General features: G+C 57.0%; 2 protein-coding genes across 5 annotated transcripts in view; one reads left to right on the plus strand and one right to left on the minus strand.

Annotated features, from left to right (window-relative positions):
• FLRT1 (fibronectin leucine rich transmembrane protein 1) overlaps positions 1 to 26767 on the plus strand; it is an 81281-nt gene extending 54514 nt beyond the window's left edge. For 2 of the 4 annotated variants that reach the window (XM_072789643.1, XM_072789644.1), the window contains 2 exons: positions 6757 to 7680; positions 16600 to 26767. In XM_072789643.1, coding sequence (XP_072645744.1) covers positions 16650 to 18674 — 2025 coding nt within the window. In that variant the 5' untranslated portion in view covers positions 6757 to 7680; positions 16600 to 16649 and the 3' untranslated portion in view covers positions 18675 to 26767. Of the gene's footprint in view, positions 1 to 6756; positions 7681 to 14985; positions 16466 to 16599 lie in introns of those variants that run through there. The other 2 variants (XM_072789646.1, XM_072789645.1) reach the window with 2 other exon arrangements.
• The window catches only part of MACROD1 (mono-ADP ribosylhydrolase 1), a 150132-nt gene that overhangs the window by 87214 nt on the left and 35724 nt on the right, over positions 1 to 27194 (minus strand).

Genomic DNA, 27194 nt, shown 5'->3' on the forward strand with positions numbered 1-27194 from the left:
GCCAGGCGAAAGGGCGCCTGTCCCTAGGGGCCAGAGGATGGCATAGCTGGCAGGAGGGAGGTAGACATTTCTGGAAGAAAAGGCAGCTTCTGTCAGCTGCACACCCAGGTGACTTGGATGGCCCAATGCATGGCCTGGAATCCCTGGCTTGTGGCTTTCAGTGTGGTCAGTGGTAGAGGTCTTCACAGGACTGGCTTTTTTGTTTTTAAAGATTTTATTTATTCATTTGAGAGAGTGAGAGAGAGAGAGAGCACGCATGCGCACAAGCAGGGATGGGGGCCGAGGGAGAGGGAGGAGCAGACTCCCTGTTTAGCAGAGAAGCTGACTTGGGGCTCAATCCTAGGACCCTGACATCATGACCCAAGCTGAAGGTGGACACCCAACAGACTAAGCCACTCAGGTCCCTGGAGGACTTGCATTTGAACACAGCGGCTGGAGGGTGGGTACTGATGATCCACCAGACCATGGCACCTTCCTCTGTATGGTGTAGAGCTCCTGATGGACTCTGAGACTGAGGAGTGGGCTGAGGGAAGGAGTGGGCAGAGGAGGGAGCCAACAACTCCTTGAGCAGAGCCTGGGTTCTGAAAGGTCCTTGGCCTTCTCCCTAGAGGGCCTGCGGCTGTGACCCCCCTCACACATACACACACACACACCCCATGCCTGCCAGACACACCAACAAAGTGCTGCTTCATACAGGGGCTCCAGAGCTACCCCATGTAGGCCCTGTAGGGCCCGTTTCACAGCCAGGGTGGCCAGGGACCCCGTGTGAGAGCACAGAGGCACTGCTGGCCAGGTCAGAGCCAGTCTCTTCTCCTCCAGACTCAGCCGAGGGCCCAGGTGTGGGGAATTCACAGCCACTGTTCTGCTAGCAAAAGGGGGCCAATTTCCTGATAAAGATCTGGCCTTTGCTGGCAGCACCATGCTCCTCGCTCCCAGGGATCCCCCAGGGCTAGGCATAGACCCTTGTGTGTAGGAGCTGAGTTACAACAAGGCCTGCTAGCCAGGGCCAGGCCAGTGAGCAGCTTCCCTCCCGGGAGCCAGCAGGCAGGGGGCCTCAAGCAGGCCTGGGCCACCATTCTTGTCCTGTCATGTGTGGGCAGGCTCCGGCCACTATGCCTCTCCCTGTGGGCAGAGGGGCAGGCCCGTGGAGGGCTGTGTGCTCCCACTCCTCTCTGCCCCGCCTAAGCCTTCCCCTCCAGAGGCTGAGAGCAGCCATCAGGAGCCCAGCTGAGCCTAGCTGCCTGAGGCTGGCCCTGCCCCCTCTCCCACTCTTGCAGCTCTCCTGGGCACAGGGGGGTCCTCCTGCCACCTCCCTCTGCTAAGGGGAGACTTCCAAGGCACGCAAGGACTCCAGGTACCAGAGGTTCCTTCAGATGCCTGCCTGCTCTTCTGTCTCGTTGCTGCCCAGGGACGATAATACCCACATGGTGGACTTTCCAGGCCCCCACGGCTCGGCTACACTGTTGGGGCAGCACCCTGAAAGTGTAGACCAGGCCTTGAGAGCCCCCGAGACGGTGCGGGGGACAGGCTGCCAGGCCCAGGGGCAGGCAGGCAGGCAGGCAGTAGGTGCCAACAGTCTAGGCCGGTTGGGTCCCTGGGCTGCTCTGCCAGGCCACCACCAGGAGATGGGAGTGAATTCTAGACCACCTCTGACCACAGCTGCCCTTGCTCCCCAGGTCCTGGCTTCAGCCCACTCATGGAGCGGGAGAGAGGGAGGGAAGGACCTCCCAAGGAAGAAATCCTTTCTCCAAGAAGCTGTCCTAGAAGAGCAGCCCCCTGGGACTCTGTAGCTGTTGGCCTCTCTGCTCTGGGCCCTGCCCGCCCTCAACACCCCCTCACTCACCTTCCCCAGGGGTCTGTCTCTGAGGGTGGGTGCTGGCAGGGGTCCGGGCCTGCTGGCCAGGCAGCAAGGGCTCCTGTAGTTGCCCACAGACTGGCTCCCACACCCACTCCCACACCCAACTGACAAAGTCTGGGTTTTGTCGGGAAGTGGTTTAATTAGCGGAGTGGAGGCTTGGGGGTTCGCACTGTATATGCAGGCTCTCTCGCCTCCACCTCTTCTCACCTGCTCTGGGGTGCCGTGCTGTAGTGCCAAGCCTGGGGGCCAGAGTGAGTGAGAAGAGGGCAGGAACAGGGCAGAGGGAGGAGCTGGAGCCTCCAAACATGCCCTCCTGCAGAGGCCTGCTGCGGCCCCCGCCCCAGGCACCCAGAAACACCCCCACTCAGCCAGGCTCCAAGCCCCACGGCAGGCTGGCTGTGCATGGTGCTGCTTCAGGCCACCACCCTCTAGCAAGGAGAAAGGGGCGGGAACGCACTCAGCCTCCAGGCCTGTCTTCAGGTAGCCTGCCTAGCCATCCCCTTCCCCTGAGCCCCCCAGTATTCCCTACCCCCAGCCCAGGCCCCCACCCCTTCCTGCTGCTGAGGACAAGTCCCAGCTTCTCACTGGGTCCCTCTCATGTACCCCACGCCCTCCGATTCTCCACGAAGGTCTGGTCATGCTTCCTCCTGCCTGAGTACATTCCCTGACTCCCCACTGCCCTCAGTGTGAAGACCAGGCCCCTCAGCAGAACATTCAAAACTCCCCCCAAGGCCAAAATCCCATCTCCCACTTCTGCTCAGATCACTGTCTCCACCAACTCCGAGCTTTGGGACACCAGCCTTCTCACCACCAAGCCCTCCCACTCTGAGCCACTGCATATGCTGTTCCTTTACCCGAAGTGCCCTTCCTGCCCCACCACTACTGTGCTGGCTCTGATCCAGGAGCAGTCTGTACTCCCAAATGGAAAAGCTCCCCCTGCCCTGTGGCCCCAGCCCCCAGCCCTCTGCCCCTGGAGAGAGGGATGTGGCCGTGACAGCTCCCAGGTCCGTGCTGCCACAAGAGAGGAGTGACCCACACGCCGTGGTCACTGTAGGGAAAGAGGAACAGGCCCTGTGGATGGCCGTCCTGGCGGGAGGAAGTCAGCAGCCACAGAACAAACTCTAGGTTTGAGTCACAAAGAGCCTTTTCATCTATACAGGTCGGATACAGATGCTGACCTCAGCCTGGAAGTCCTGCATAAAAGAAAACCCTGGGTCTCCTAGCTTGCACCAGCTTTGACCTGCTTGCGATGATCTAAACTCTGCCCTCTTTGCCACAGGGCAGCTCTGCCCTGGGAGCGGGGGGCAGGTGTGTTGTTCATTCAAAATGCCACTCGACCTAAGTTACCAGCCATAAAGCCCACCTGGGTTTCCAGCAGCACATACCAGCCATCTGATTAATGACACACACATAATAATCCATCCCTAAGAGCCATAGGTTGAAATGAAGCAGGAGGGCTAATTGCTAATATAGGAATTAATATCAGCGAGTACGGATCATCAGGGCAGCTAGAAACTGCAAAGCCGGAGAGTGTTTCCAGTTCGGGGGGAAGCCCTGAGGTCGAAAGGTAGGACAGGGGCCCTAGAAGACGGACAGGCTAGGCTGGTGGTTGGGAGAGACCCAGCCTCACCCACCTGCCCCTAGCTTGCCACTGAGTTCACATGTAACTATCATGATGTGGGAGTCTGGGGAACCCCAGAACCCCAGCACAGTGTTACCTTCACCATCAGGCCCCCAGTGATGGGGCTGGGCAAGGCGGGTTTTTGCCACTATAGGGCCCTGTGTGGGTCACCTACTGTGGCCCTCCACCAATCAATGGCCTTCCCACTAGACTTCGAGCTCCTGGGATTCTCTGGATCCCAGCATCTTGCATGGTGCCGCTGGGAGCATGACTGGATGCAGTACACGTTTATACATGTTTACTGGATGGATGGAGTGGGGGAGAGAGATGGACAGACATGTAGATGGATGGAGGGATGGGGAGAGAGAGGGAGGGATTGATGCATGGATGGATAGATGGACAGATGCATGATGGGTGAATGGAGAGAAGGATGGATGGACAGATGACTGCCCAGGAGGGCCACAGGAAAACCCATGTTCCCTCAGTACAGTGGGCCCAGGGGCCACCATGTGTTTGGTTAATGGCGGGTTTCTGTTGCACTGAGCCTCAGTGTCATGCAGAGAGAGGTGCACTGGCCCAGAGTTCCAGGCCATGGATGTCTGTCATGCAGGTTGTGCGATCTTGGACAAGTGGCCCCTTCTCAGGGTCATGGTCTGCCCTGCCTGGCCAGCTATACTGGGTTCTCCCAAGGCTTAAGAGAGACAGCAAAGCAGAAATGACCTGGAAAAGGATAAGGCGCATGCACTATCCCCTTGCAGACAGTGTATGTGTACGGGCTGATCCAGCCAAAGTGGAGCAGCGTAGACATGTGGGATTGTGCACTTGGCTTTCTGTCCCCCTTTCAAATTTCTTTTAGTATGGTTATGGTGTTATTATTTATAACACAGAGTAAAATTGTAAGCATCTCAAGTGCATACAAATGGAAGCTTTTATTATGTTCACCCAAAAAATGGTCCATTTGGCAGAGCAGAGACCTGGGGCTTGTGGGAACAGGGAAGCCGAGGCGAGGGGTGGTGGGCAGAGAATGCCCTGAAGGGGGAAGGGTCTACATGGCCAAAGTGGCCTGGGGCCCAGGAGGAGCTCCCATGGCTGAACCCTTGGGATTCCATGGATTCAATTTGTCCTATTGACCACCCGCTCAATTTGACCACATAGAATGTCCGCATGGAGCATTCATTCTGCATTGTGTGGCCTTGGCCTGCCTACACGATCCAATAGTGCACCTGCTGGGGTAGGTAGATGTTCTCCAGGAGGGCACATATTTTACATATTTATTCCTGGGTCTGGTTTGGCTCAATGAGCGCAGGTGGCTACTAACTATCATCACTACGCACCCACAATGAGCAGAGCTCACACCTCCCAAGCACCGCCAGCCAGGCCGACCCAGGACAGACAAAGTCGGACAGGCCCAGCAAGAGCCTTGTTTAGACCCCAGTTTTTTAAATGAGAAAGGAGAGAGGGGAGTTCACAGGGTACACTTATGAAGCGCCTACTGTGTGCAAGGCACTGAGCCAGGTACTGGGGGATCTGCCTCAGACAAGCAGACACAGTCCTTCCTTTCAGGACACTATGGTTTGTGTGACCACGTACCCCAAGGAGAAGGGGGCTGCAGGAGGTGAGGGTGATGCTGGGTGGACCCCTGAAGGAGCGGGGACTGCTTGGGGGGAGGGCCTGGGGAGAGCGGGCTTGGGGCATTCCAGGGACTCCAATGTACAGGTGGGGCTGTGCCATGTGGGGCTCCAGAGGCTGCGTAGGAGCCTTGCCTTTTTATCCCAAGGGCTGTGAAAAGGGCCTGGTGCCGGCAGGATAAAGCTGCCCTCCTGGTTCCTAACTTCAAAAGCAGAACTTAGGCCGTTTCTCTCTGTCGTGGGGGATCAGCAGCCATGGCCGGCTGGAGCCTCTGGGCTCCGAGGACACTGCCAACATCCTCTCTCCATACAGTGGCCCAGCCACCTCCCCTCCCACCCCTCAGGGGTACAAAACAATTTGCTCGTCCTGGCCAGGGAGTCAGATGACCTCATTGGACTGTTTCCATTTCTCACTTTCATAGAGAAATTACAATTTATAATCCGATGAAATCACGCGGGGCTAATAGCAATAAGAACCCACGCCATAGCCATCAGTCACCCCTCACGCAGGGACTATCCTGTCCCTCCCTCCTGCCCAGCCCCCTTACCCCCCCCAGGGGCCACACCCTATCTGCCCACTGGCACCTCAGGGCCTGGCCACACAGGATCCGTGGGGTTTGCTGGTTCTTGTACCTCTTTCCTCCTGGGGAGGCTTGTCCCAAGATTCCCCCACTTATCCTGTCAGCCAGGTGAGCCTCAGCCTGCACTCCACCCCTAGTCCCATGTGCACCCCTGCCAGGCTGGACATCCAGGGGGGCAGTGCACTCCGCCCCTGCACCCCTAAATATCCTTGGTTTTATTTGTAACAGCCCCAGACAACAAGCATTTCTCAAATCAGCCACCTTCAGCCCAACAAAGGAGAGTGCCCAGATGCAGCGGAGCCCATCTGGATCCGATTTCAAACCAGAGCTCACACTCTCAGATGTGTAATAAAAGCTCTTTTGCAAAGAGGGGCTCCCGCAGGGGGAATGCGGACACTGGGGCACTGCAGGGCTTCAGCACGCCACGCTAATGAGAGGTGATCGGAGGGCTTGGGTTTTGTTTTGGATTCTGAGGAGCAGCCAGCCCTGCCTCCGGGCCTCTGTGGAAGGGGAGGATGGCCTCTGAGGGCACTGGGGGCGTGGAGCCCTGACCCTGGCCTAGGAAGTGGGGCAGCTGCAGGATGGAGGCCAGGGACTCTGAGACCTAACTTCTCCGCTTCCCTGCTGCTCCCGCTTCCCATGGTGAGGAAGGCAGTGCTGCTTCTGGAAGCCGAGACCGAGGTGGCCCAGTTGGATCCTTTGAATGACATTTTAGCAAGAGGAGCAGGTGCTGGGGGAAGTGGAGCCAGCTCTGGGCCGGGCAGGCAGCCCCTGCACAGCCAGGAGCCCTCAGAACTTCATGTCTCTTTCCGATCCTTCCTCCCCAGCGAAAGGAAACTGGGGAGCTTTGAGGAGGGTGCTCTGCATGGCCCCCTGTTTGTTCTCTGAATTTGAGAGAAGGGAGATGATGGAGAATCATGCCAGCCCCCTCCGGCTCACTGGAGAGTGGTGTTCAAGAAAGCGGGTTCCAGAGGGATGGCAGGAGAGGGGGCCGTGCAGCCCCAGCCGCCTGTCCCTGCGTGGCTCCTCATTTTCCCGGCCTTAATCGCTTGTATTGTTTTTTGGCAGGTGAGGAGGCAGGGAGTGGGTGAGCAGAACTCTTTTTTGGACAGACAAGACCAGGGGGTGAAGCGGGACTAACTTGTCCCTCCCCAACCCGCCTCCCCAGCAAGAAAACCTTCTCAACAAACAGGAGAAGCCAAGCAGGACTGAGCACGCCCCCCCACCCCCCCACCCCCGAACATCTTTCCAAAGAGAGGCCTGACAGCTCAGTGGTGCATGTCAGCGGCTCCAGCCCCCCGTGAACGTCTGAACTCCTCAGCGGGGTAATGGACCCCCTCCCTCCCCCCCACCGGAGACACAGCCTGAGTGGCAGGAATACAGATTCTTTGGAGAGTGGCTCCCCCTCAGCTCTGTCACGCAAGAATGCTCTCTGCACCGGAGCCCATTCTGCCAAGTGACTTCAAGGGATAAAAAAAAAAAACTTGGTGAAGAAAAGAGGGTAAAAGCCACGCAGAAGCCTTTCAGAGGAGGTGGCCAACAGACAAAAGGGCAAAAGTTGAAAGAGGACAGTGAGAGGCCACCTGGGCAGGATGGACCCCAGGCTCTAGGGCATGCCTGGGGAGCAGGGGCCCAGAACCCCTTCAGGCTGCACGCGGGAGGCCCTGGCCTGCAGGGAGTGCCTCTACAGGCCCCTCGCGCCCACCCCTCACTCCAGGGGCAGAGGCCAGCTGTGCCTGAAGCCTACCGGACAGAGCATGCGACGCCAGCCCTGCAGCCACGTGTGAGCTCCAGGAGCCCGGCAGAGCAGAGCACAGCGGGGGTCTTCCCCCGCTCCCGGGGGAGCCCCTAGCTCCACCCAATACTCCAGCTCTGCAGCCTGCCCCCGAGTGCCGGGGCCACAGGGTCGGAATGTGAGTGTGTTCAGGTCCACCTCAAGTGGAAGCATCCAGAACAGAGACCCCAGCAGGCTCCGGGGCTGCAGCTCAGGAGGTAAGGCAGATGTGGATGGGCTCTGGGTGGCCCAGGAAGGCCCAGCAGCTCCTAATGCCCAGAGACAGTGTGGCGCATGAGGCGGCTGGGGCCTGCTCTCTTTCCAGCTGGGTTGCACTGGGTATCACAGACCTCCCCAGGTCTGCAGCTCCAGCCCACCCAGCCCACCCACAGTCAGGCAACTGACAGTTTCTGCTTGCTAGGGGATGGGTCTTTTGCTACCCAGTGGCCATGCTTTACCCCGGGGTGGGTGGGCCCAGGGTATATGGGAGTACCCTTTTCTCAAGTAACCTGCTGCCCTACCAGACCCTGTTGCTCCAGAGGAGAGGTCTCACTTTGAGCCCCTCTTAGTTCTGCCCAAAGGGGGCAGTAGTGAGGCCTCGGGGGAGGCAGGACCTTTGGTGACCTAGGTCACTAGCCATGGCACCTGCTGCCCTCCAACTGGAGGTAGTCCCTCCATCCAGACTGCCCCTGCCCTGCTCTGGAGGACCAAGGGTGGGGTTGAGCCAAAGCCACCACCAAAGGCCTTGTGCCCGCTGGCCTTGGGCAACAGTGATCTGGCTTGCAGTGCAGCCCCTCTGTTGGTGAGAGTGGCAGGCTGGGGTCCCAAGATCACACAGCAGGCCAGAGGGCCCCTCCTCCTCACTGGAGCTGTGGGCTGCTGGCGAGCTGCCGAACTGCCAGGGCCGGTCAGGTGGGGAGCTGGGTCCTGCCTGGGGGGGGTAGTGCCCACTCTTTTGGGCTCCCCCGAGGCCAGGAGGGAGGGCTCATGCTTCTCCAAACACAAATCCCTGGCAACTTCTAGCGGCAGCACCCAGGGCAGGGTAGGGAAGCCCCAATTCATTACCAAGATGGAAAATGACACTTCTTTGCACGCTTCCCCAGGAGAGGGGCTGATTTATGACTGCGCCAGGGCCCGGGACATTCGTCAGCCCGGCGCGACACGCACGCCGTCTGCGGGGGCATTAATAGCCGTGTTATTAGCCACCGGCGTGAAAGATGCCCTGCGGAACGGCTATTTGCTGTTATTTATTATAAAGGCGTGCCAGCCCGGCAGCAGGGCCGACAGGCGTCAGGATCGCAGGGAGCCCGAGCTTAGCCCCTGCCCACCTGGCCTCCCCTTGCTCACTCCTACCATGCGTCCCCCACTATCCAATCATTTGTCCCTATTTACCTCCCAGACCCCAAGAGGGGCTGGGGAGCAATTCCTAGGGCCCGCTCCTGCTCCCTAGGCCTGCACCCCTAATATTTATGGAGAATCTGCTCAGTGTGGGCCTCTGCCTCTGGTGAGCTGTGGAGCTTCCTTCCATCCCAGGGCAGAAAAGCAAAGAGAAACAAACCGGGGGCCAAGCAGATATGGGTTTGTGCCCTCTCCCTCCTGTTGTACGCAGTGTGACCTTGGGCATATCCCTTCCTCTCCCTGAATGTGCTCCCTGTTTTTGCACACTGGGCATGCAAGCCCTGCAGGGCAGCGGCCAGCTGGAGGGGAGAGGAGGTCACGAAGAACTGAACATGCAGCAGGGGCTCCCCTGGCCAGCCACTGCCACTAATGGGCCCCACTCCATGGGGCTAGAGGGGTCTGCAGACCTGCTGGCAGGGGAGGCAGCCCCAGGAGTCCCTGTGTGAGCTGGATACTGTGCATCATCATCCCCTCTGTGCCAAACCTCTGGGAAAGGCTTTGAGGGTTCAGTGCCGGGAGGAGGAGGGTCCTGGGCTGCTGGATCAATCCCTTCTGCTCTCTGGGCCTAGTTTTTCCTTCCCTGTGAAAAAGGCAGATAATCTCCAAGGTCCTGCGCCTCCCCCATTCCAGGGTCCTGAGGACAGGGTCCACCCTTGTGCATATCTGTGGGGTGGGAGGGGAGGGGCCTTCTCTAAGAAAGTGAGGTTGGCCTCTAATGCCTGGAAGTAGATCTGCAGTTGGGCAATGCCAGGTCAGCCTCTCCATGTCAGACGAGATGAGCAGCGGGGCAGGCAGGAGTCTTCCTCAGGTGTCTCCCTCTGGGGTGGGGCACGGCCCCCTAGGCAACTGAAAGGGCAGGAGAGAGCACTGGACAGCGAGTCCAGGCCTGGGGCTGTGTCTGGCTCCTCTACCACTGGCTGTACAATTCAGACCAGTCAGTCCCTCTCCTTTCCTGGGCTGCCGTGGTAAGGGCACCTGGCTGGCTACCACTTCCTGGGGTGGGGCTGAAGGGGTGCCAGCCTCCCTCTTCTCTCCCTCTCCCTGTTTCTAGGTTTCTAGAAACCTAGATTGGCAGGGGCCTTCCTTGGCATCTTTATTCACTCACTCATTCATTCATTCACCAGATGCTTATGAGCACTCCTGTGCCAGGCTCTGCTGGGCTGGTGAACGGGACAGAACAGATCCTGGCTTAGAGGAGTTTACATTCTAGTGTGAATGGTTGGAGAATCCACTCATGATACATGATTGGGGGAGGGCCTCTCCAGGAACAGGGCAGTGGGGGGTGCACAGAGCCCCAGGGGGCCCCACCCCCAGCCTGCTCCCAGTCTGCTCCCTGCCTCTGCTTCATTATCAACAAACATCACCCTCCCCAGCCTCTCCTGGTCACCCTGCTCCTCTCTCTCTGCCCCTGGCTGCCAGGATCCTGCTGGCTGCTCAGAGGCCCAGCAGCCCTGACCCTACAAACCCCTGGGGTTCCCTCCCGGCTGCCCTATTTCTTCCTTCCCTCTGCCCCCACCCCAAATAAAGGCCCTCCAGCCCTACTTCTACCTTCTGAAACTCCCCTGCCCTTTCCTTTTTCCTTCCCCAAAGAAAGGAAGCCACAGTCTAGGCAGCTTTACTAAAAAATGCACGCAGACAGACAGAAATATCAGGTGCGGGAATATCTTATTCAATAATGTGGGGAGAGAGAGAAACAAAATTACACGTGTCTCCTTTCATCCCCCCACCCCCTCCTGGCCCCGAATAGTTTAATATCGAACCCTGTTATCAATATAATTAACCTCCTAAGACACAATTTTAAAGTCTTATTTTTGAAAGGGATTTGCATTCTCTGAAGTTCAGGACATCCTGCCGCCCGGCACCGCCCAGACGGCCTACGCCGTGAGGTGAACTCGAGGTACATTTTTAGTGGATTTGCATACCTGTCTGCAATTACTGCTAGTGATAACAGCTGATGCATAATGCATGCAGCATGAAATTAGAAAAATAATTAACTTTAGGTTTTAAAAGAATCCTCTACCACCACCACCCTAGCCCTCTCCCCCTTCTACTATAAGTTTTCAGTGGCACCAGGGGATGAGAGCAGGGGCACTGTTGTGCAGGGCAGGCTTGGAAGGGGCTCCAGGGTCATGGCAGCTGGCTCCCTGCCAGAAGCAGGTGGCTTCAGTGGGCTTCGGCTGGCCTGGGCCCGAACTAGGGCTAGGAAAAAGTGCGCTCACACAAAAATGCCAGGGTCTCCCCCTGGCCCTTGGTTCCATCTGGACCTGCCCAGAAGTGCTGCCTGCTGCTAAGACGAACATAGCTTATCCTCACGAAACCCAAGGAAGTGGATCATTTATGGTCCCATCTTACAGAGGAAGGCCTGAGACCTGAGGCTACCCTCAGGAGGGGGAGCCGCTGTACTGAGCCCAGGCAGGCCCCCTTGGCTGTTGGCCTTACAGGAGTGGGGGTGGAGGGCTCGCTGGAGGTGGCAGCAGGGGAGCTTTTCCCAGCCCCCCTGCCTTATGGCCCTCCTCCTGTGCTGCTTGTAGCTAAGCTGGGAAGGTAGTGCTGGCTGGTGGGGAAGAAAGTGTGGGACCCCTCGTTAATTTAGACAGAGGTATGGAGGTGAAGCTCCCTGCCTGCTGGGGGGAGACCATGGCTCCTTTCACTCCAGTTTGCCCCGTACGCTTTGCTCCTGCCTCGGGCCCCGCTCTTCCAGGAAGGACCTGAGGACCTGGCAAGGTTTAGGGAAAATACAGTGAATTCTTGTTGCTGAAGAGGGCCGGCAGCAGGGACACAGGAAAGGGGAAGGCAAGGGGCTCCCTGGCTCAGTTGTTTCTGAAGCTCCACCAAGACAGGTGGGCAGCTGTGCTGAGTGGGCCATAGAAGCACCTCGGGGTCCCTCCCCGGGACAGAGTGAAGCAGCCTTTCTTTCTAAAACCACTCAGTCCTGTGCTGGGCACTCCACACAGCCCCTCTCCTGTTGTCCTCCCCAGAGAGTGGGGTTCCCGGCAGCTCGTTACAGATGAGGAGGCCAAGGCCCAGAGAGGCATCGCCACAGGCCACTCAGCCGAGAACTGGTGAGGCCAGGTTCGAACTTAGCTTTGTTGTCTCCTCCCTGATTCTAGTCCACATGCCTCCATCTCGGGGTCAGCACCACCTGGAATTCTCTGATTCCTAAAGTGGGGGCTGAGACTGCCCCCCCCTTCAGGGGACCAACCCAGCATCAGGACATCCCTTCATTGATGAACATGAGGCAGCTGGGGGCTTGGGGGTATGAGGAGGCCTGCCCTGCTTTCCCTCTCCTGCCTGGGACCTCTAGCTCCTTCCAAAAACACGCTCAGCCCCCTGGTGTGCTCATGTCTAAGGGTGCGCCAAGAACCTGAAGCAGTAGACATCATGTCCTACCCAGCATGCCAGGGCTTGTGCTGGGCCTTGTGTGCTGGGTCTTGTGTCCTCTAACTACCCTCACTCCAACCCCCGCTCCCAAGTGGATCCCCCAGCAGTCCCTGGGCCTCTGGCAGCCTCCAGCTTGATGGGATTTGGGGAAGACACCAGGCCAGGGGGTCTCCAACAGGGAAGCACTTCCATCCAGCTGGCAGATAAATATCTCCCACCAGTGAAGTGGTTGTAAGCAAAGCCAGCATGGGGTCAGCTTCGCAGAGGATCAGAGAAAGCTTGGGGATGGGGGGCTCTAAGCTGAGGTCTTGGGGAGGAGTAGAAGCTGGCAAGGTGTGAGCAAGGGAGGGTGTACTGGTGTCCCGTGATCATGAACAAAGGCCCAGAGGCAGCACGAGGATGGTCAGGGCCTTCAGGAACCGGGGTAGGCTGCCTCTCAGACTTCCAAGGGGACCGAGGCAAGAGCTGAGCTGTGGGCTGCATCCATTCACACCCCTCCCTGGGCCTGGAGAGTTAGTTCCTCATGAGAGAGATGCTGGAGAGCAGCCCAGGGTCACACAGAGTGGTCCTGGTGTTGAAGGGCCAGCTCTGTGTGCCCCAGCTGTAGATCAGTGCTTCTACCGTGGCTTGGGGTATGGGGCTGAAGATACACAATTAGAAGGAGTGGGGACCCAGCATCACAGCCATTGACAAGGAGTCCCTATCAGAAGCCTGGAAGTGGCAGAGGCAGGACTCAAACCCAGGTTTCTCTGTCCTAAGGACAGCAGGAGCCAGCAGTGACTGATGGAGAATGCCAAGAATGATGCCCCAGGTCCCCCCTTGGCAAATGGCCACCCTGAGCCCCCTCTCTGCTCCCTTCCCCTGCCCCAGAGGGCAGGATCGTACTGTCAATCACGGAGCTGGCAGGTCAGAACTCCATCATGCTGAAGTCTGTGGAATCCACAAAACAATTAAGTGACCCCGTAAAAGAAGGGCGATTTACCAGGTTTAATGTGATGGCCACATAAACCATCAAACACACAACAAAGGAATAAAAAGGCCACCTGGCCCCCGGGCAATTAAAGGTTCTTCCAGAAGGTATGCTCTCTTCCTCCCCACCCCCCCCCTCAAGCTGTGCCCTGCTCTGCAGCCTTGGGGAAGGGGCGGTGGAGGGAGCTTCAGCCAAGATGGATGAGGCCTGCAGACAGGGGAAGGGAAAGGCCTTGGGTCCCTGCTTCCCACCTGCTTCTTGGTTATCCATCAGGCATCTCTGAAAGGTGCAATTTAGACTCTATTATGATGCCAGGGCTTCTGGAGGCTGAGGGCTACGGCCCTGAGCTGAGCGGGCACCAGGAACTAATGTGTGTGCCAGAGAATGTGGTGGCTGGCCTTGGCTTTGGCCTTAACAAGTCTGCGCCATGCTCAGGACACTGCCCCCACACGGCCAAGCCCAGGCCCACACGTACCCCATGTGCCAGGTCTCAGCAACTGACAGGTCAGAGAAGGCGTGTGTCCTCTGACCAGATGCTGGGGCCCTTGCTGGAGGAATTCAGACTGGACCTCTGAGACAGAGGCAAGGTGGCCTTTGAGCAGACCTGAGCCTTCCTGTCCCCAGCACCTGCCCCAGCCCCACCTCTTTGCTCCTGAGCATCTTGAGACGGGATAGCCAGGCTCCATAACCTTCATGTGTACATGATAAGCCCGCACAAGTACAAACATGCCTCTGTGAAGGGGGCTGGGTGAGACCCGGCTGGCTGGTCCCCCGTGTGCCTGGGTTTAACCTGTCCTCTGAAGGCTGGCATGTCCAGGTCTACGCAGCAGCCCCATTTTGAGCCTGTCCTCTTGGGTAGTTTGGGCCAGTGCCCTTCTCAGTCCTAAATGTAAAAAGAGATGAGGGGATCAGTGGTCAGATAAAGGCCAGGCAGCCTGGGATGCCCATGTTCCAGCCAGATTTTATAGGATGACTCTTGCTAACACAGAGGAAGGAGGGCAGACCAGCATGCAACAGGGCTCTGGAGGCAGATGAGAGGACAGGAGTGGGCCAGGGCCACCAGGTCAGGGAAACAAAGCTGACAGCTAAATCCCCCGAGAGCAAGCTCAAGTGCAGGAAGCAAAGATCCTCTCCAAGTCCCACGAGGCAGAGCTGTGAGTGGGCTCAGGATCCAGAGCCTGGGCCAGGAGATGAGTTAAGAGAGCAGCCAGAAATAAGCAGGCAGTGTCCTCAGCCCCTCCAGCCAGTGGATGCTCAGAAAAGGGTGCCTAAGCTGGCTTCAGGAGCCCAGAGTGTTGGGCAAGGTCTCATCAGGCCCCCTTTCTCTCGGCTTTCCACGAGGCCTTGTCCCCTCTGGCTCTGTGCACAGACCCCATGCACCCTTCCCATTTGCCCTCACTTGCTTCTAGCCAGCTGTCCTCTGCCCACCTCATGGATGAAGCTTCCTGCCTGACAGGCCCTGAGCGCAGCTAGTGTGTTAACCATGGGCAAAGCCTGAGCTTACTCCAGGAGGCCTTGGGGCTGGCTGTCCAGAGGCCGCAGTAAATGCAAATGGTGCATGAGTATGTAGGGGGCAGTGCCTGGAGGCATTCCTGCCTTGCTCAGCACCTCGGGTGGTTGCTGATGCCAAGCCACACTGGGCCTACATAAGCCCATCTTGAGTACCTAAAATTTCATCAGGGACATTAAAACACTAACTACCCACCAGTGCAACCAACACCCCACAGAGAAGGGCATGAGATGTGGCGCCACGAGCCTAGTGGCCAAGGTTCTGGCCTGGGCTCCTCCCCACCACTCCTCAAGTGGTCTGGAGTGCATTAATGCCTCTGAGCCTCAGTTTTCTCATCTGTTAAGTGGGAAGAGGAGCATTGACGTCAGGTTTGCTGGAAGGGTTAAATGACATAAATGCTCATAAAGCCCTAGGAGCAGTCTTTATCATAGTGCGAGCTACTGTCCTGCCAGAATGGGATCCCAAGGGGCTAGAACCCAGGCTGGCTCATGAGGGGTGTTCCACAAAGATCTGCTGGATGGCTAAGATGGATAGCTGCATGGATAGACAAGTGGTGGATGGGTGGACCGATGGATGGAAGGAGATAGAGAGGCTCTATCTCCACTATCTAGGAAGACCTGGCAGAGGAGGGGACATGTGAGCATGGTCCTGAAGGATGAAGAACAGTTTGCTAGGTGGAGAGGAGCAGTTCTGCAATAGAGAGAGACAGACGAGGGAGAGGTTTGACGTTGGATGAGAAATGGAGGTAGGTGTTCAGTTCCCCGGGTGGGCCAGCTCAGGCTAAGGGAGGCAATGGTTATGTCCCACCGTTGCAAAGCCTTCGTGAACCTAGAGTTACATGGCAGACCTTTGCCGGTTGCACAAAGACACCTTCTCAACTGAGGTTGAAAGATCATTTCTCTTTGATTGGTTTTTTTACCATTATGAACAGCAAAATAATATGAGAAAAATCTATGCAGCAATTTTTCCATTTCCAAAAACCGAAACGACACCTTGCAGCCGATTCCCTTGGCATGGACCCCTCCCTCCTTTTATTTGCATCATTTCTTTAAATGCAAGAATACAGATAATTTTCTTTTCCAAAATAGCCGAAAGCTTCACGATTGGGGAAGGGGGCAAGTGTGGATTAATTTCCCACACGACACAGAATGCAGAGCTAGGGAGGGCACCTCAGATAAAAAGAGTTTTCTGTAAATACACAAGAAAGTGATCCCGTTGACACCTCATTCTTCTGTCTGTAAAATGCATGAGTGACAAACGGGACATGTTTTAACACCAGACAATGAAGCTCCTCGCTCTCCACTGCTCACCAGTGGCAATGCCAGGCTTCTTTTTTGCAGGTTCTACTGACAACCCCCCCCCCTTCTTTTGAACTCACGGGCCTCTCACAGAAACGAGCTTCTCCCTCAGACCCTGGGTACAAGCCAGATAGGGATGCGAGTTTCTGTTCCAGTGAGAAATGGTGGCTTTGAATCCATAAAACACGCCTTAAATCCATCCCATCAACACTGACCAGCCACTTTTTAGCATTAGCCATAAAGACTGGCTTAGTGTGAAGTCTCAAAAAGAAGAAACAGAAACCACGGCGTGGCTCTCACTAAATTAACCTCACCCGAGGCTTGAAATCACCATCCGGGAGCCGACACTGCAGCCGCCTAATTCACAGACATCTTTGCTCCTGATGAGATTTCGCATTAGCCAGATGTCGTTAGAGGCTGACCTCAGCCCAAGGATCGCCTGCAATGTAAGCCTGGCACAGAAAGGGCTGCGGGGTGTGCACCCCAAGGCTTGGCCTCTGCCCTGCGGCGACCCCTTGGCGGCAGGCGGGTGGGCGCCGAGACTCGCTCTCTCACCCTACGTGTCTTATGCTCCTTGCAGGTGTTGAGGCTCCAGATCAGGCGGGGCCCGGCTCCCCCCAGCCATCCACCATGGTGGTGGCACACCCGGCCACCACCGCCACTACCACACCCACTGCCACTGTCACAGCCACTGTCATGATGACCACGGCCACCATGGACCTGCGGGACTGGCTTTTCCTCTGCTACGGGCTCATCGCCTTCCTGACGGAGGTCATCGACAGCACCACCTGCCCCTCAGTGTGCCGCTGTGACAATGGCTTCATCTACTGCAACGACCGGGGACTTACCTCCATCCCTGCTGACATCCCCGACGACGCCACCACCCTCTACCTGCAGAACAACCAGATCAACAATGCTGGCATCCCCCAGGACCTCAAGACCAAGGTCAATGTGCAGGTCATCTACCTGTACGAGAATGACCTGGACGAGTTCCCGGTCAACCTGCCCCGCTCCCTGCGGGAGCTGCACCTACAGGACAACAACGTGCGCACAATTGCCAGGGACTCACTGGCCCGCATCCCACTGCTAGAGAAGCTGCATCTGGATGACAACTCTGTGTCCACCGTCAGCATCGAAGAGGATGCCTTTGCCGACAGCAAGCAGCTCAAACTGCTCTTCCTGAGCCGGAACCACCTGAGCAGCATCCCCTCGGGACTGCCCCGCACGCTGGAGGAGCTGCGGCTGGATGACAACCGCATCTCCACCATCCCGCTTCACGCCTTCAAGGGCCTCAACAGCCTCCGGCGCCTGGTGCTCGATGGCAACCTGCTGGCCAACCAGCGCATTGCCGACGACACATTCAGCCGCCTGCAAAACCTCACCGAGCTGTCACTGGTGCGCAACTCACTGGCCGCCCCACCCCTGAACCTGCCCAGCGCCCACCTGCAGAAGCTGTACCTGCAGGACAACGCCATCAGCCACATCCCCTACAACACGCTAGCCAAGATGCGCGAGCTGGAACGCCTGGACCTGTCCAACAACAACCTCACCACGTTGCCCCGCGGCCTGTTCGACGACCTGGAGAACCTGGCGCAGCTGCTACTGAGGAACAACCCCTGGTTCTGCGGCTGTAACCTCATGTGGCTGCGGGACTGGGTGCAGGCGCGGGCGGCCGTGGTCAATGTGCGCGGCCTCATGTGCCAGGGCCCCGAGAAGGTCCGCGGCATGGCCATCAGGGACATCACCAGCGAGATGGATGAGTGCTTCGAGACGGGCTCCCAGGGGGGCGCAGCCAACGCGGCTGCCAAGACCACGGCCAGCAACCATGCCTCTGCCACCACACCCCAGGGCTCGCTCTTCACCCTCAAGGCCAAGAGGCCGGGGCTACGCCTCCCTGACTCCAGCCTCGACTACCCCATGGCCACAGGCGAGGGCGCCAAGACCCTGGCCATCCACGTGAAGCCGCTGACGGCAGACTCCATCCGCATCACATGGAAGGCCACACTGCCGGCCTCCTCCTTCCGGCTCAGCTGGCTCCGCCTGGGCCACAGCCCTGCTGTGGGCTCCATCACGGAGACACTGGTGCAGGGGGATAAGACAGAGTACCTGTTGACAGCGCTGGAGCCCAAGTCCACCTACATCATCTGCATGGTCACCATGGAGACCGGCAACGCCTACGTGGCCGACGAGACGCCCGTGTGTGCCAAGGCGGAGACGGCAGACAGCCACGGCCCCACTACTACCCTTAACCAGGAGCAGAATGCGGATGCCATGGCGGGCCTGCCCCTGGCAGGCATCATTGGTGGCGCTGTGGCCCTCGTATTCCTCTTCCTGGTCCTGGGGGCCATCTGCTGGTACGTGCACCGGGCCGGCGAGCTGCTGACCCGAGATCGGGCCTACAATCGGGGCAGCCGGAAAAAGGATGACTATATGGAGTCAGGAACCAAGAAGGATAATTCCATCCTGGAAATCCGGGGCCCCGGGCTGCAGATGCTGCCCATCAACCCTTACCGCGCCAAAGAGGAGTACGTGGTCCACACCATCTTCCCCTCCAATGGCAGCAGCCTCTGTAAGGGCACACACACCATCGGCTACGGCACCACGCGGGGCTACCGGGATGGGGGCATCCCTGACATAGACTACACCTACACATGATGCCAGCCACGAGGGCCACCTCTGCCCCAGCTCCCGCCGCCTCCTCCCAGCCTGGCGACGCCGTGGCTTTGCCCAGCCCGCTGCCATCCCATAGAGCAAGGAAGAGAAATTCCATGATGACTTTCTCAGCAGAAAGCAAAGTTTGGGAAGGGTTGATGATTTTATAGAACACGACAGTGAAAAAAAAAAAATTTTTTTTTAAGAATAGAAGGTAGGAGGGGGATTTGACGTTGCTGAAGACATAATTTATACCAAATTATGCCAGTTGGGGAGGGAAGAACTAAAAATAATATGGCAGGAAGGGTTGGGTCAGGTTTTTTTTTTCCCCTGAACTGGAAAGATACTACCTGTACAGCATCTGTGTACGCCTCATGCTCTGTTTAGGGCCGTCACAAAAGAGCCGTCAGAGAGAACAGCCACCACTCGAAGCCCCCACGCAGCTCTCGCTCGCTGCCAGCTTCTCGTTGGCGACAACCGACAACGACATGACATGATGGAAGGTTTTCAGGCTCCTCACAAAGGAGAAAGGGAAGAAAAGATCTTTTGCTATGGAGATAGTGTCCTGAAACCTCTTCCCCGTTCTTTCCATAGCATTTCCCTTACAGATTTGCAGAAAGAGCACGCCTTTCACTGCATTCTTTGAACAATGGTGTAGTCAATTAAAAAAGCGAACTTTCTTTTTCCTATACCAAAACCCTCGTCAGTCCCATGCACCGCACTCAGCACTCGGTGGAAGCCCCAGGGGAGCTGCGGTTTCCCAGCCACTCGGAGGTGCATCTACCTCCCTGTTGATCTCTATGTCGTGTCTCTCAATACAGATGGGTAGATAGAGCCACATATACGGTCCTTTCTACTTCTTGGGTCAGTTCGTACAATTTCCTGAGAAAATAGAGTCATGAAAATGTTGCTTTCTCCTAGAAATCACTGAGTAAGTAGACAAAGCGTGTTGGGGGAGGGTTTGGGATGGGGGACAATGCTGTTTGTAAAGGCACAGGTGTCTCTGTCCCAGTCGGGTGGCCAGGGAGACCCCGGGAAGGGGGTGCTCTCAGCTCAACCCTATCTCAGGTTGGCCAGAGCTGGGCCAGAATCCTTTCTGATACAGAGAAAAGCTTTCTTTGACTGCCGATGTCCTTGTGTCTCTCCCCGCCACCCTCCAACTCCCAACACACAGATGCAGTCACCTCAGCAGTGACTTTCTGTTTCCTCTTGCTGTATGCTTCCTCCCGGGACAGGTAATTGGCACAGGGACTTTTTTTTTTTTTTTTAATCAGCTGATTAGACCTAATGGTTTCCATGGCTGCTTAAACAAAGCCCAGAAAAAGACATGAAAATTCTCAGAAGAGCCCTGGGAGACAGCAGCAGCCCCCCAAACGCAGAGCACTCGGCCGCACCCGCCCCTGGCACTCTGCTCTGGAGAGGGAAGACCAGACCTCCAGAGATGCCAGCTCCAAAAGGGTACTGACCGGTGCCCTCGGGAGAATCCTGGTTTTACTTCCTCCCCCTGGAACCCGTGTGGCCATCATTTATCAGCTGGCAGTGTGGTGTGGTGGGCCATGAGATTAAAACAATAATGAAAGGATGACAGCAAAGCTGGAAGGAAGGGAGGAGTGGCGCCTGGGGTTCCGTGGTCTCCTGCATCCCTGGCCCTCGGGGAGCTTGGGCCACCACCCATCAACGTGCCACCAGTGTGGCACCAGGGAAGAGCCATGTCAGAGACACTGGCCCGAGGGCAGGGGAGGTCAAGAAGGTGGCTGGCTTCTGGTGGTGGTTTCAAAGGCCTCAAAGGCTTTGCCAAAAGCCAAAGTCAGGAAGCATATGCTGGCCGGAGGTCACAGGGCTGCCAGGACGGGCTGCGGGAGGCCGGCCACTCACAGGCCATGAAAAGATGTGACGGCCCCTTCAGGGAATGGCGGGGTCGAAAGGAATAGCCACAGGGCTGTGCAAGTAGGGTGGAGAAGAGGCACCCCCATCCTCCAACGGGAACCCGGCTCCCCCAAGCCTTCGGTGGAGGCGCGAGGCATGGACACACTTCGCTCCAAACTAAGCCTTCCCCCGACTTGGCCCACTTGAATCATTTTCTCGTTCAATGAGATCAGGAGAGAGATTTTTCCAAGCCTTAAATTTACGTCTCTGTGGAGGTTGCCTCACTTTGGCCTCAGGCACCCCTGATACAAGCCGTTAGGGCAGCTTGGAGAGGAGCAGAGGATGTGAGAGGATGTGGGGCAGTGGCTCAGGAAGAGGGGGTAGGGAAAGAAGCCCGAGGTCCCCTCCCTCACGGCACCACCCATGCCTTCTGCTGGTGTCCCCGTCACCACAGCCCCCAAGTTCCCACTGCCTATAAGCTTGGTGCCCCCTGATCTTAATCTGTCCTCCTTTCTTCTCCTGACACCAGGAGGGGGTCAAATCATCCCCTTAGAGGTCAGGAAGGCATCTGGGGAACATGAGGTGGCCCTGGAGTCAGTGAAGGGTAGAAAGGCCTCAGGCCTCCGTGATCCCCACAGCACAGGGCAGGCCAGGCCCACCTGGGCCTGAGGACATAGGGGTCTCCTGCTCCCCTGGGGGGCTCAGGCAGGAGCTCACGGTGGGTGGGCTCTCTGCAGGCATCCTCCTGCCCTGTGAGAGCTGAGGATAGTGGGTCTGCTCTCACCTTTCCTGCCCTCAGCATCAGACATCCCCCCTGGAGTCCTTTCTGAGCACGAGCTCCCGAACGTCTGTCACCTCACAGCTCCCCAAGCCAAGGAGGGGACCTGAAGCCAGGTCTCCTCTGCAGCCCTGTCCTCTCCTGGTCCAAGTCCTCTGAGTGTCCTCATAACACAAGAATAGAGATGCAGCAGGATGCCCAGCCTCCCCCAGCCCCTGATGGACAAAGTGAGGACAGGGCCCTGGAAGACAAGCCCGGCACCCAGGCCACCACTTCTGTCTGGCATCTCCCTTCTCCGGGCAGCCGACCTGACCCCGGCAGCCTCTAACTAGCCAGAACAACCTTGTTGGCCTCAGTGTTGATGAGTGTATTTTGTGGCATTTATAGCAGGTCTTAAGTTTTTTAAAAAAAAAAAAAAAAGAGCCCATGACACTTCTTTGGTTAAGTGGTTTACCCTTCGTAATTAGATGTGGTGATTAGAATCTCTTTTCTATTACATGGCAATTTTGCTTTAAATTTCCCCTAAAGAGAGAGAGAGAGAGAGAGAGAGAGAGAAGGGGGAGAAAAGGCAAGGCAGGAGGGGAGGCAGCAGGGCCAGGCGAGTCATTTGCATTTTGCGAATGAGGCCTCTTGTAAGCTCAGCTCAGGCGTGGGGCCCAATGTATGGAATGCTTAAGAGATTACTAAGAATAAAATCTATTAATTAGTCATACTCAATTCCGCAGACATGATGTGCATCAAAAGCTTCTTTTCTTCCTCTTTCGCCTTCCCTTTTCCTGAGGCCTCCCCGAGGAAGGCTCCATCTTCTGTAAATTGGCTCCAGCTTCCTGGGCCGCCTCCACAGGAACATAGCGGTCACATGGCTGACTTGAGGGCCTCCCCACCCAGAGTGGGGTGCCAGGTCTGGGGGCAGGAGCGGGGGCACTGGCCCTTTCTGGCTCCAAGTGACGCTGGCAGGGGAGGGACCCCGGCTAGGAAGACGGCCTGGCTGGGGCTGGTGGAGAGGCCAGGCTTCCCCAACCAGAGCCCAGAGCCCATGTCTGCCTTGTGCCTCATCTCCTTCCCTCCTCCTCCTTCCCTTAGGGGCCCAGGGAGGCCCACCAGGAGCAGCACTTGAGGAGGGATCAGGAAGGGTTTCCAGAGAGGCAGAGGGAAAGCATGTTTTGTAAATCCACAGCCTCTGTTACCCCTTCTGCAAAGTGGAGGCTGGGCTGAGGCAGGAGTCTGGCTTCAGAGAAGCCAGAAAAGCTGGAGGCTCCAAAGACCACTGATTCTGGAAGGTGCTCGCTGATCCACAGCAGGTGATGGAGGCCCAGGTTGGGAGGGACAGGCCAGGTGAGGATCCCTGTGGGGTCTGAGGTGGCTGACGGGGCCTGGAGAAGCACCGGGCAGCATGCCCAGGATGCACCTGAGCCTCCCTCCTTCACTTTCTTGGAGCCGAGGCAGGAGGAGAGGGCACCTCCCCCAGCCCGCCAGTGGCAGCTCAAGTCCCAACGCCAGCCCTCTCTACTCCAGAAATCTGCTTCTTGCAGAACACACCAGGGAGGAGGACGGGGCTTCTGAGCCTCAAGCTTATGAAAAATACAACAAGGAAAATTGGATGCGGCAGACAGGGAGCAACGGGGCTGGGGAGACAACCAGGAGAGAGCTGGGGTGTTTGCTGGAAGGAGGGGTCCTGGGGTGCCCAGTGGCCTGCATCCCCAAGGACGGGACCTTGCTTTCAGGGCCAGGAGCACAGCCAGCGTCAGCTGTGGGGGACCTGCATGCCCACGTCCCTTCCCTGAGCTCGATCAGTTGCAGGTGACGGGCGGAGGCCTGGCGCTGGATCAGTGCCAGGGTGAGTGCTAACAAGCAATTCACAGCCCTGCACAGGCCTTCCAGAAGGCAGACAGAGGAGGCATCTTTTTTCTTAAAGAGGCATAAAAAGGCTCAAAAATGCAAATCATTACCGTTTACAACCAAGCGAGTCTGCTAAATTGATTAGAAGAGATTAAACTCCTTGGAGGTGAAAGGAAAGGGGGATTTTTTGCATTTTACAAACCTGCCCCCAGTGGCAGTGTGCAAAGCAGGGATTTTCCAGCCTGGCTCGAAGGCTGCCCCTGCACAGCCCCCAGGAGGAGCCGGGGGTCTGCGAGGCTGACACCGCACAGGCCAGAGCACTCAGAAACAGGCTGGGCTGGACGGAGCCTGGACTCCAGCACTGTTCTCAGGGAAGGCAGTCCTGCCTCAATCACGTGCCTTGTGCTCAGACCTTGGGGACAGGGAGGGTTCCAGGGCCCACACAGGTCATTCAGGAGCTGTCCCAGCCCCCAGCAGGGACTCCCCCACCCCCCTCCAGATTCTGTCTCCCTTCAGGGGTGAAGAGCAAGGTGAAGTAGCTGATCTAGTCACTTAGTAAGACTCTAGATGTGCTTTTCTGCTTCCTTTCTGTCCCGGGGTAGGTCTGTGATTCATTCCCTATGGCCAGTGAAGGGGAGCAGGGCCAACTGGAAAGGGAAAACTGAAGGTCAGGGAAGAGAAACTCAGCCAGCAAAGGAATCAGACAGTGAGCTCTCTGTCACCAGGAGCATTCAAGTACTTGATGGGGATATGGCAGATCTTTTCCACCCTTAGCCAAGGCCTGGTTCTTTGACTAAAAGATCCTGGTTCCTACCCTTACTGTATCATCCCCCAGGACCCTGTAAGGAGCATATCAAGAGATGTTTACCGCGCTGCTCAGAATGACCAGTACCCCCTGAAAATCCTGGGTCAGGGCCATCCCACAGCTTGTGCCACCAGAGATGCTGCAAAATGCCCATCCTCGGTGTCCAAGAGGCAGCGGGAGAGGAAGCACAGACACGCTCATTCCATCCTAGAGTCTGGTCAGAGGGTCCACCACCCACTGTACTGGTCCCAGGCTGCCCCCCCCCCACCTGCTGCGTGCCCCCGGCTACCCGCCCCCACGCCCTGCCGCACTCCACACTCGGCGCTGCTGCCGGCTCTATCCATCCTTCCCAGCCAGGTTGACGGCTGCCTGGGGCATTTTTCACTCTGTTTTCAAGCATTTACCATTTCTTTTGAAATGGTCCAAGTACTTGCCTGAAATACCCACACTTGCTTCTCTAAAAACACTCAGAAAAAGATCCCCTTGGCTCTTGAGTCCCCTCCCACCTCCCCTCACTCTGCATTTTAAATATATTGTTTCTCTAGATTCGGAAGTTCTATTGTCACTGGGGTCAGGCCCGCTTCTCACCACCAAGTGGGTGTGCAGGTGTGCCCCGAGAGCCCGAATCTGTGGGGCAAGGCCAGCCCTTTCTTCACGTCACCCCTGAAGACACTGTGCACAGGCCAGACCTTCAGTCTCCCTGCTGGAGACCACTGTCACTGCCCCCTCCCATGTCTCTCCTAAAAATGTCCGGCTTCTGCTAGGAGAGCAGTGTGGGCATGATGAGGGCACACGGCTGCCTGTGGAGGGCTGACCGGGCCCCCACTTCCTAGCAAAGCTAGCCCCTAAGGCCCCTGTGGCCACCACAGTGCCCTGGCCCCTGTCTTTCCCACACCGCCCCCATTTCCACCTGAAAACCCAAAAGCTGGAGTTTTGGAGAGTCCTTGTGGGAAGGTCCTTGCTGTCACCACCCCTAAATCTCTTTTGTGGCCATCAGGGTGAGCAGCCACCCTGGCAAGATGCCAGGTCCCTGTGCTCCTCTGTGCTGGGTCACACAGAGGAGTTCTAGCTTCTCTCTTCTGAGTCTCCCTTCACTTCTTGTCCTCCTCATTTGCTGTCTGCCCCCTTGGGCTCGTGCAAAGAGCCTAGGCAGATCTGTTGGCAATGGCCTTCCTCCTATCCTGCACCTGCCTCGCCGGCAGCCAGCCCAGAGAGGGGCTCCTCTCAGTGGCTTTTCCTCCCAGAAGCATCTCACTCTGCTGTCCTTTGGACCCACTGATCACCAGCTGTGAGCCTGAGGGGCAAATCCAGCCATTGGGCAAGATCTAACAGCAAGCTTGGGTGACTCAGTTTCCTCTCTCCGAGCTGAGCCTCACGCGGGTAACGAGAAGGGCAGAGAACTGGGTGTCTCACCTTGTCTGACACTCCCATCCAAAATCCTTGCTCCCAGAGCCACTCACCTGGAAGAACTAACCAGGCTTTCTCCTCAAGACAGAAAACCAATGCAACTGGAACCTGACAATCAAAGCAGAAGCAGACATGCTCACCTCCCTTGAGCCAGACCATCTGGGGCAGCTGTCACCTGCCCCATGCAGGGCACATGTTCAGAGCGTGGCTGGTCCAGTTTTCGAAAGGTTCTGGATACCCAGGAGGAAGGCACAAACCTCTGAAACTGGCCTTAGGGTTTTTTGTGGGTTTTTGTTGTTGTTGTTGTTTGTTTTTGTTTTACTCAACCCAGCTGAGAAACCCACCCTGGCGTCCAGGGCCACCCACCAGGCTGCAGCATGGGGGGATTCTTTGGATGGAGGGCCCTGGTGCCTTCCAGCTCATAAAGAGATGCTGAGAGTGGTGGGGAGGAAGCCAAATAGCCCAGCATTGGAGGTTTGTCATCTGACAGGGAGAGAGATGGCAGGTTGGGGGAGGCTGTGGGGTTGCGAATGCAGGTGAGCCAGAGAGATGGCTCGGGTGCCTGGTTCAGCTACAGGAGTGGACACCTGCTAATTATGAATGTCACCAGGCAGGTGTGAACAGGGAGGTAAAGGAAAAAAGTAAAGAAACTCCACGCATAAGCACTGCAGAGTGAACATTTTTTTTAAGAGCCACGGACAGCAATTCCCCCTCGGGATGTTAAAAGGTTGTTTGTATCTCATTTGGTATTGTAAAGATTTCTGGAGCCACTCAGGCTTCGCTCAGTGGGATCTATTTCAAGCAGTCTAAGGAGGAGGCGGCCCAGGAGAGATCCTTGGCGGACCCTGGAGAATGAAGTGGGGCTCCCTGTGCTGCAGAAGGCAGGGTTCCCGGCCAAACAATAGCTAGGGGAGGGGGAGGGGAGGCCGGCCCCAGGACCAAGGCCCCTTCTGTCTTCCTGGGCTCCCCTGAGCCCCGGCCTTCCTCGCCTGCTGAATCAGCCCTGTGAGGCCACTCGGCCGCCCGTTCCTTGTCTTTTTTTCCTTTTTCTCTGAAAGGTAAAGCAATCTCTCGGGGGTCTGAGTGATGGGACGACTCCCACTGCTGCCTGCTGCCATCTGAAACCCGGGCCTGCCTGCCTCACTCCCCACCTCACCACCAGACAGGGGTTTTCAGAAAACCAAGACCCACAAACACCCACCACGACGACAACACAAACCAAAGTGCACTGCGAACCGCCCTTTGGCCTCCTTGTAGGTGCCTTGAAACTTCAATGTTGAGATGAATGTGATTAACTACTTGGTCCTTTATTTCTGTTTTGTCTGTTTTCATATAAAATGTCCAAGTCCACTTTCCTTGTCCTTTCTTGAAATAAATAGAAAGATTTAACTTTTACAGTCATCTTGGCTACTGACTCGGCTTGGGGTCTGGTGTGCCAGGGGCCAGGTGTCTGCAGCACATGTGGTCTCCACTGCCTGTACCCCTCCCCCAGCCCCACCCCCTCTCTCCGAGGTCAGCTCTGCTGTTGGGGCCCACCAGCGGAGTGGCTGCCAGGCGGGATAGACACTCTGGGCTAAGTTCCCTGGAGCACCATCGAGGATCAAAATAAAGAATCCACAGCCGTCTAGGGGGACCTCTGACCCCACCCCATAGGCCCTGGGAAGGTGGACTGCTGGCTGAAGGCCAACTCCAACCGAGACGGTCTCCACGTAGCTGGTATTCATGGGAGCTGCAGGTTGTCCCGAGAGCTCTAGCAATCACGTGCACACCTAGGTAGGGCTGGAACTGTATGGGCGCTGGGGACACGTGCCATTCCTCCACCTGCTGA

The sequence above is a fragment of the Canis lupus genome, chromosome 21, assembly GCF_048164855.1.
Source record: "Canis lupus baileyi chromosome 21, mCanLup2.hap1, whole genome shotgun sequence".
Taxonomy (NCBI): domain Eukaryota; kingdom Metazoa; phylum Chordata; class Mammalia; order Carnivora; family Canidae; genus Canis; species Canis lupus.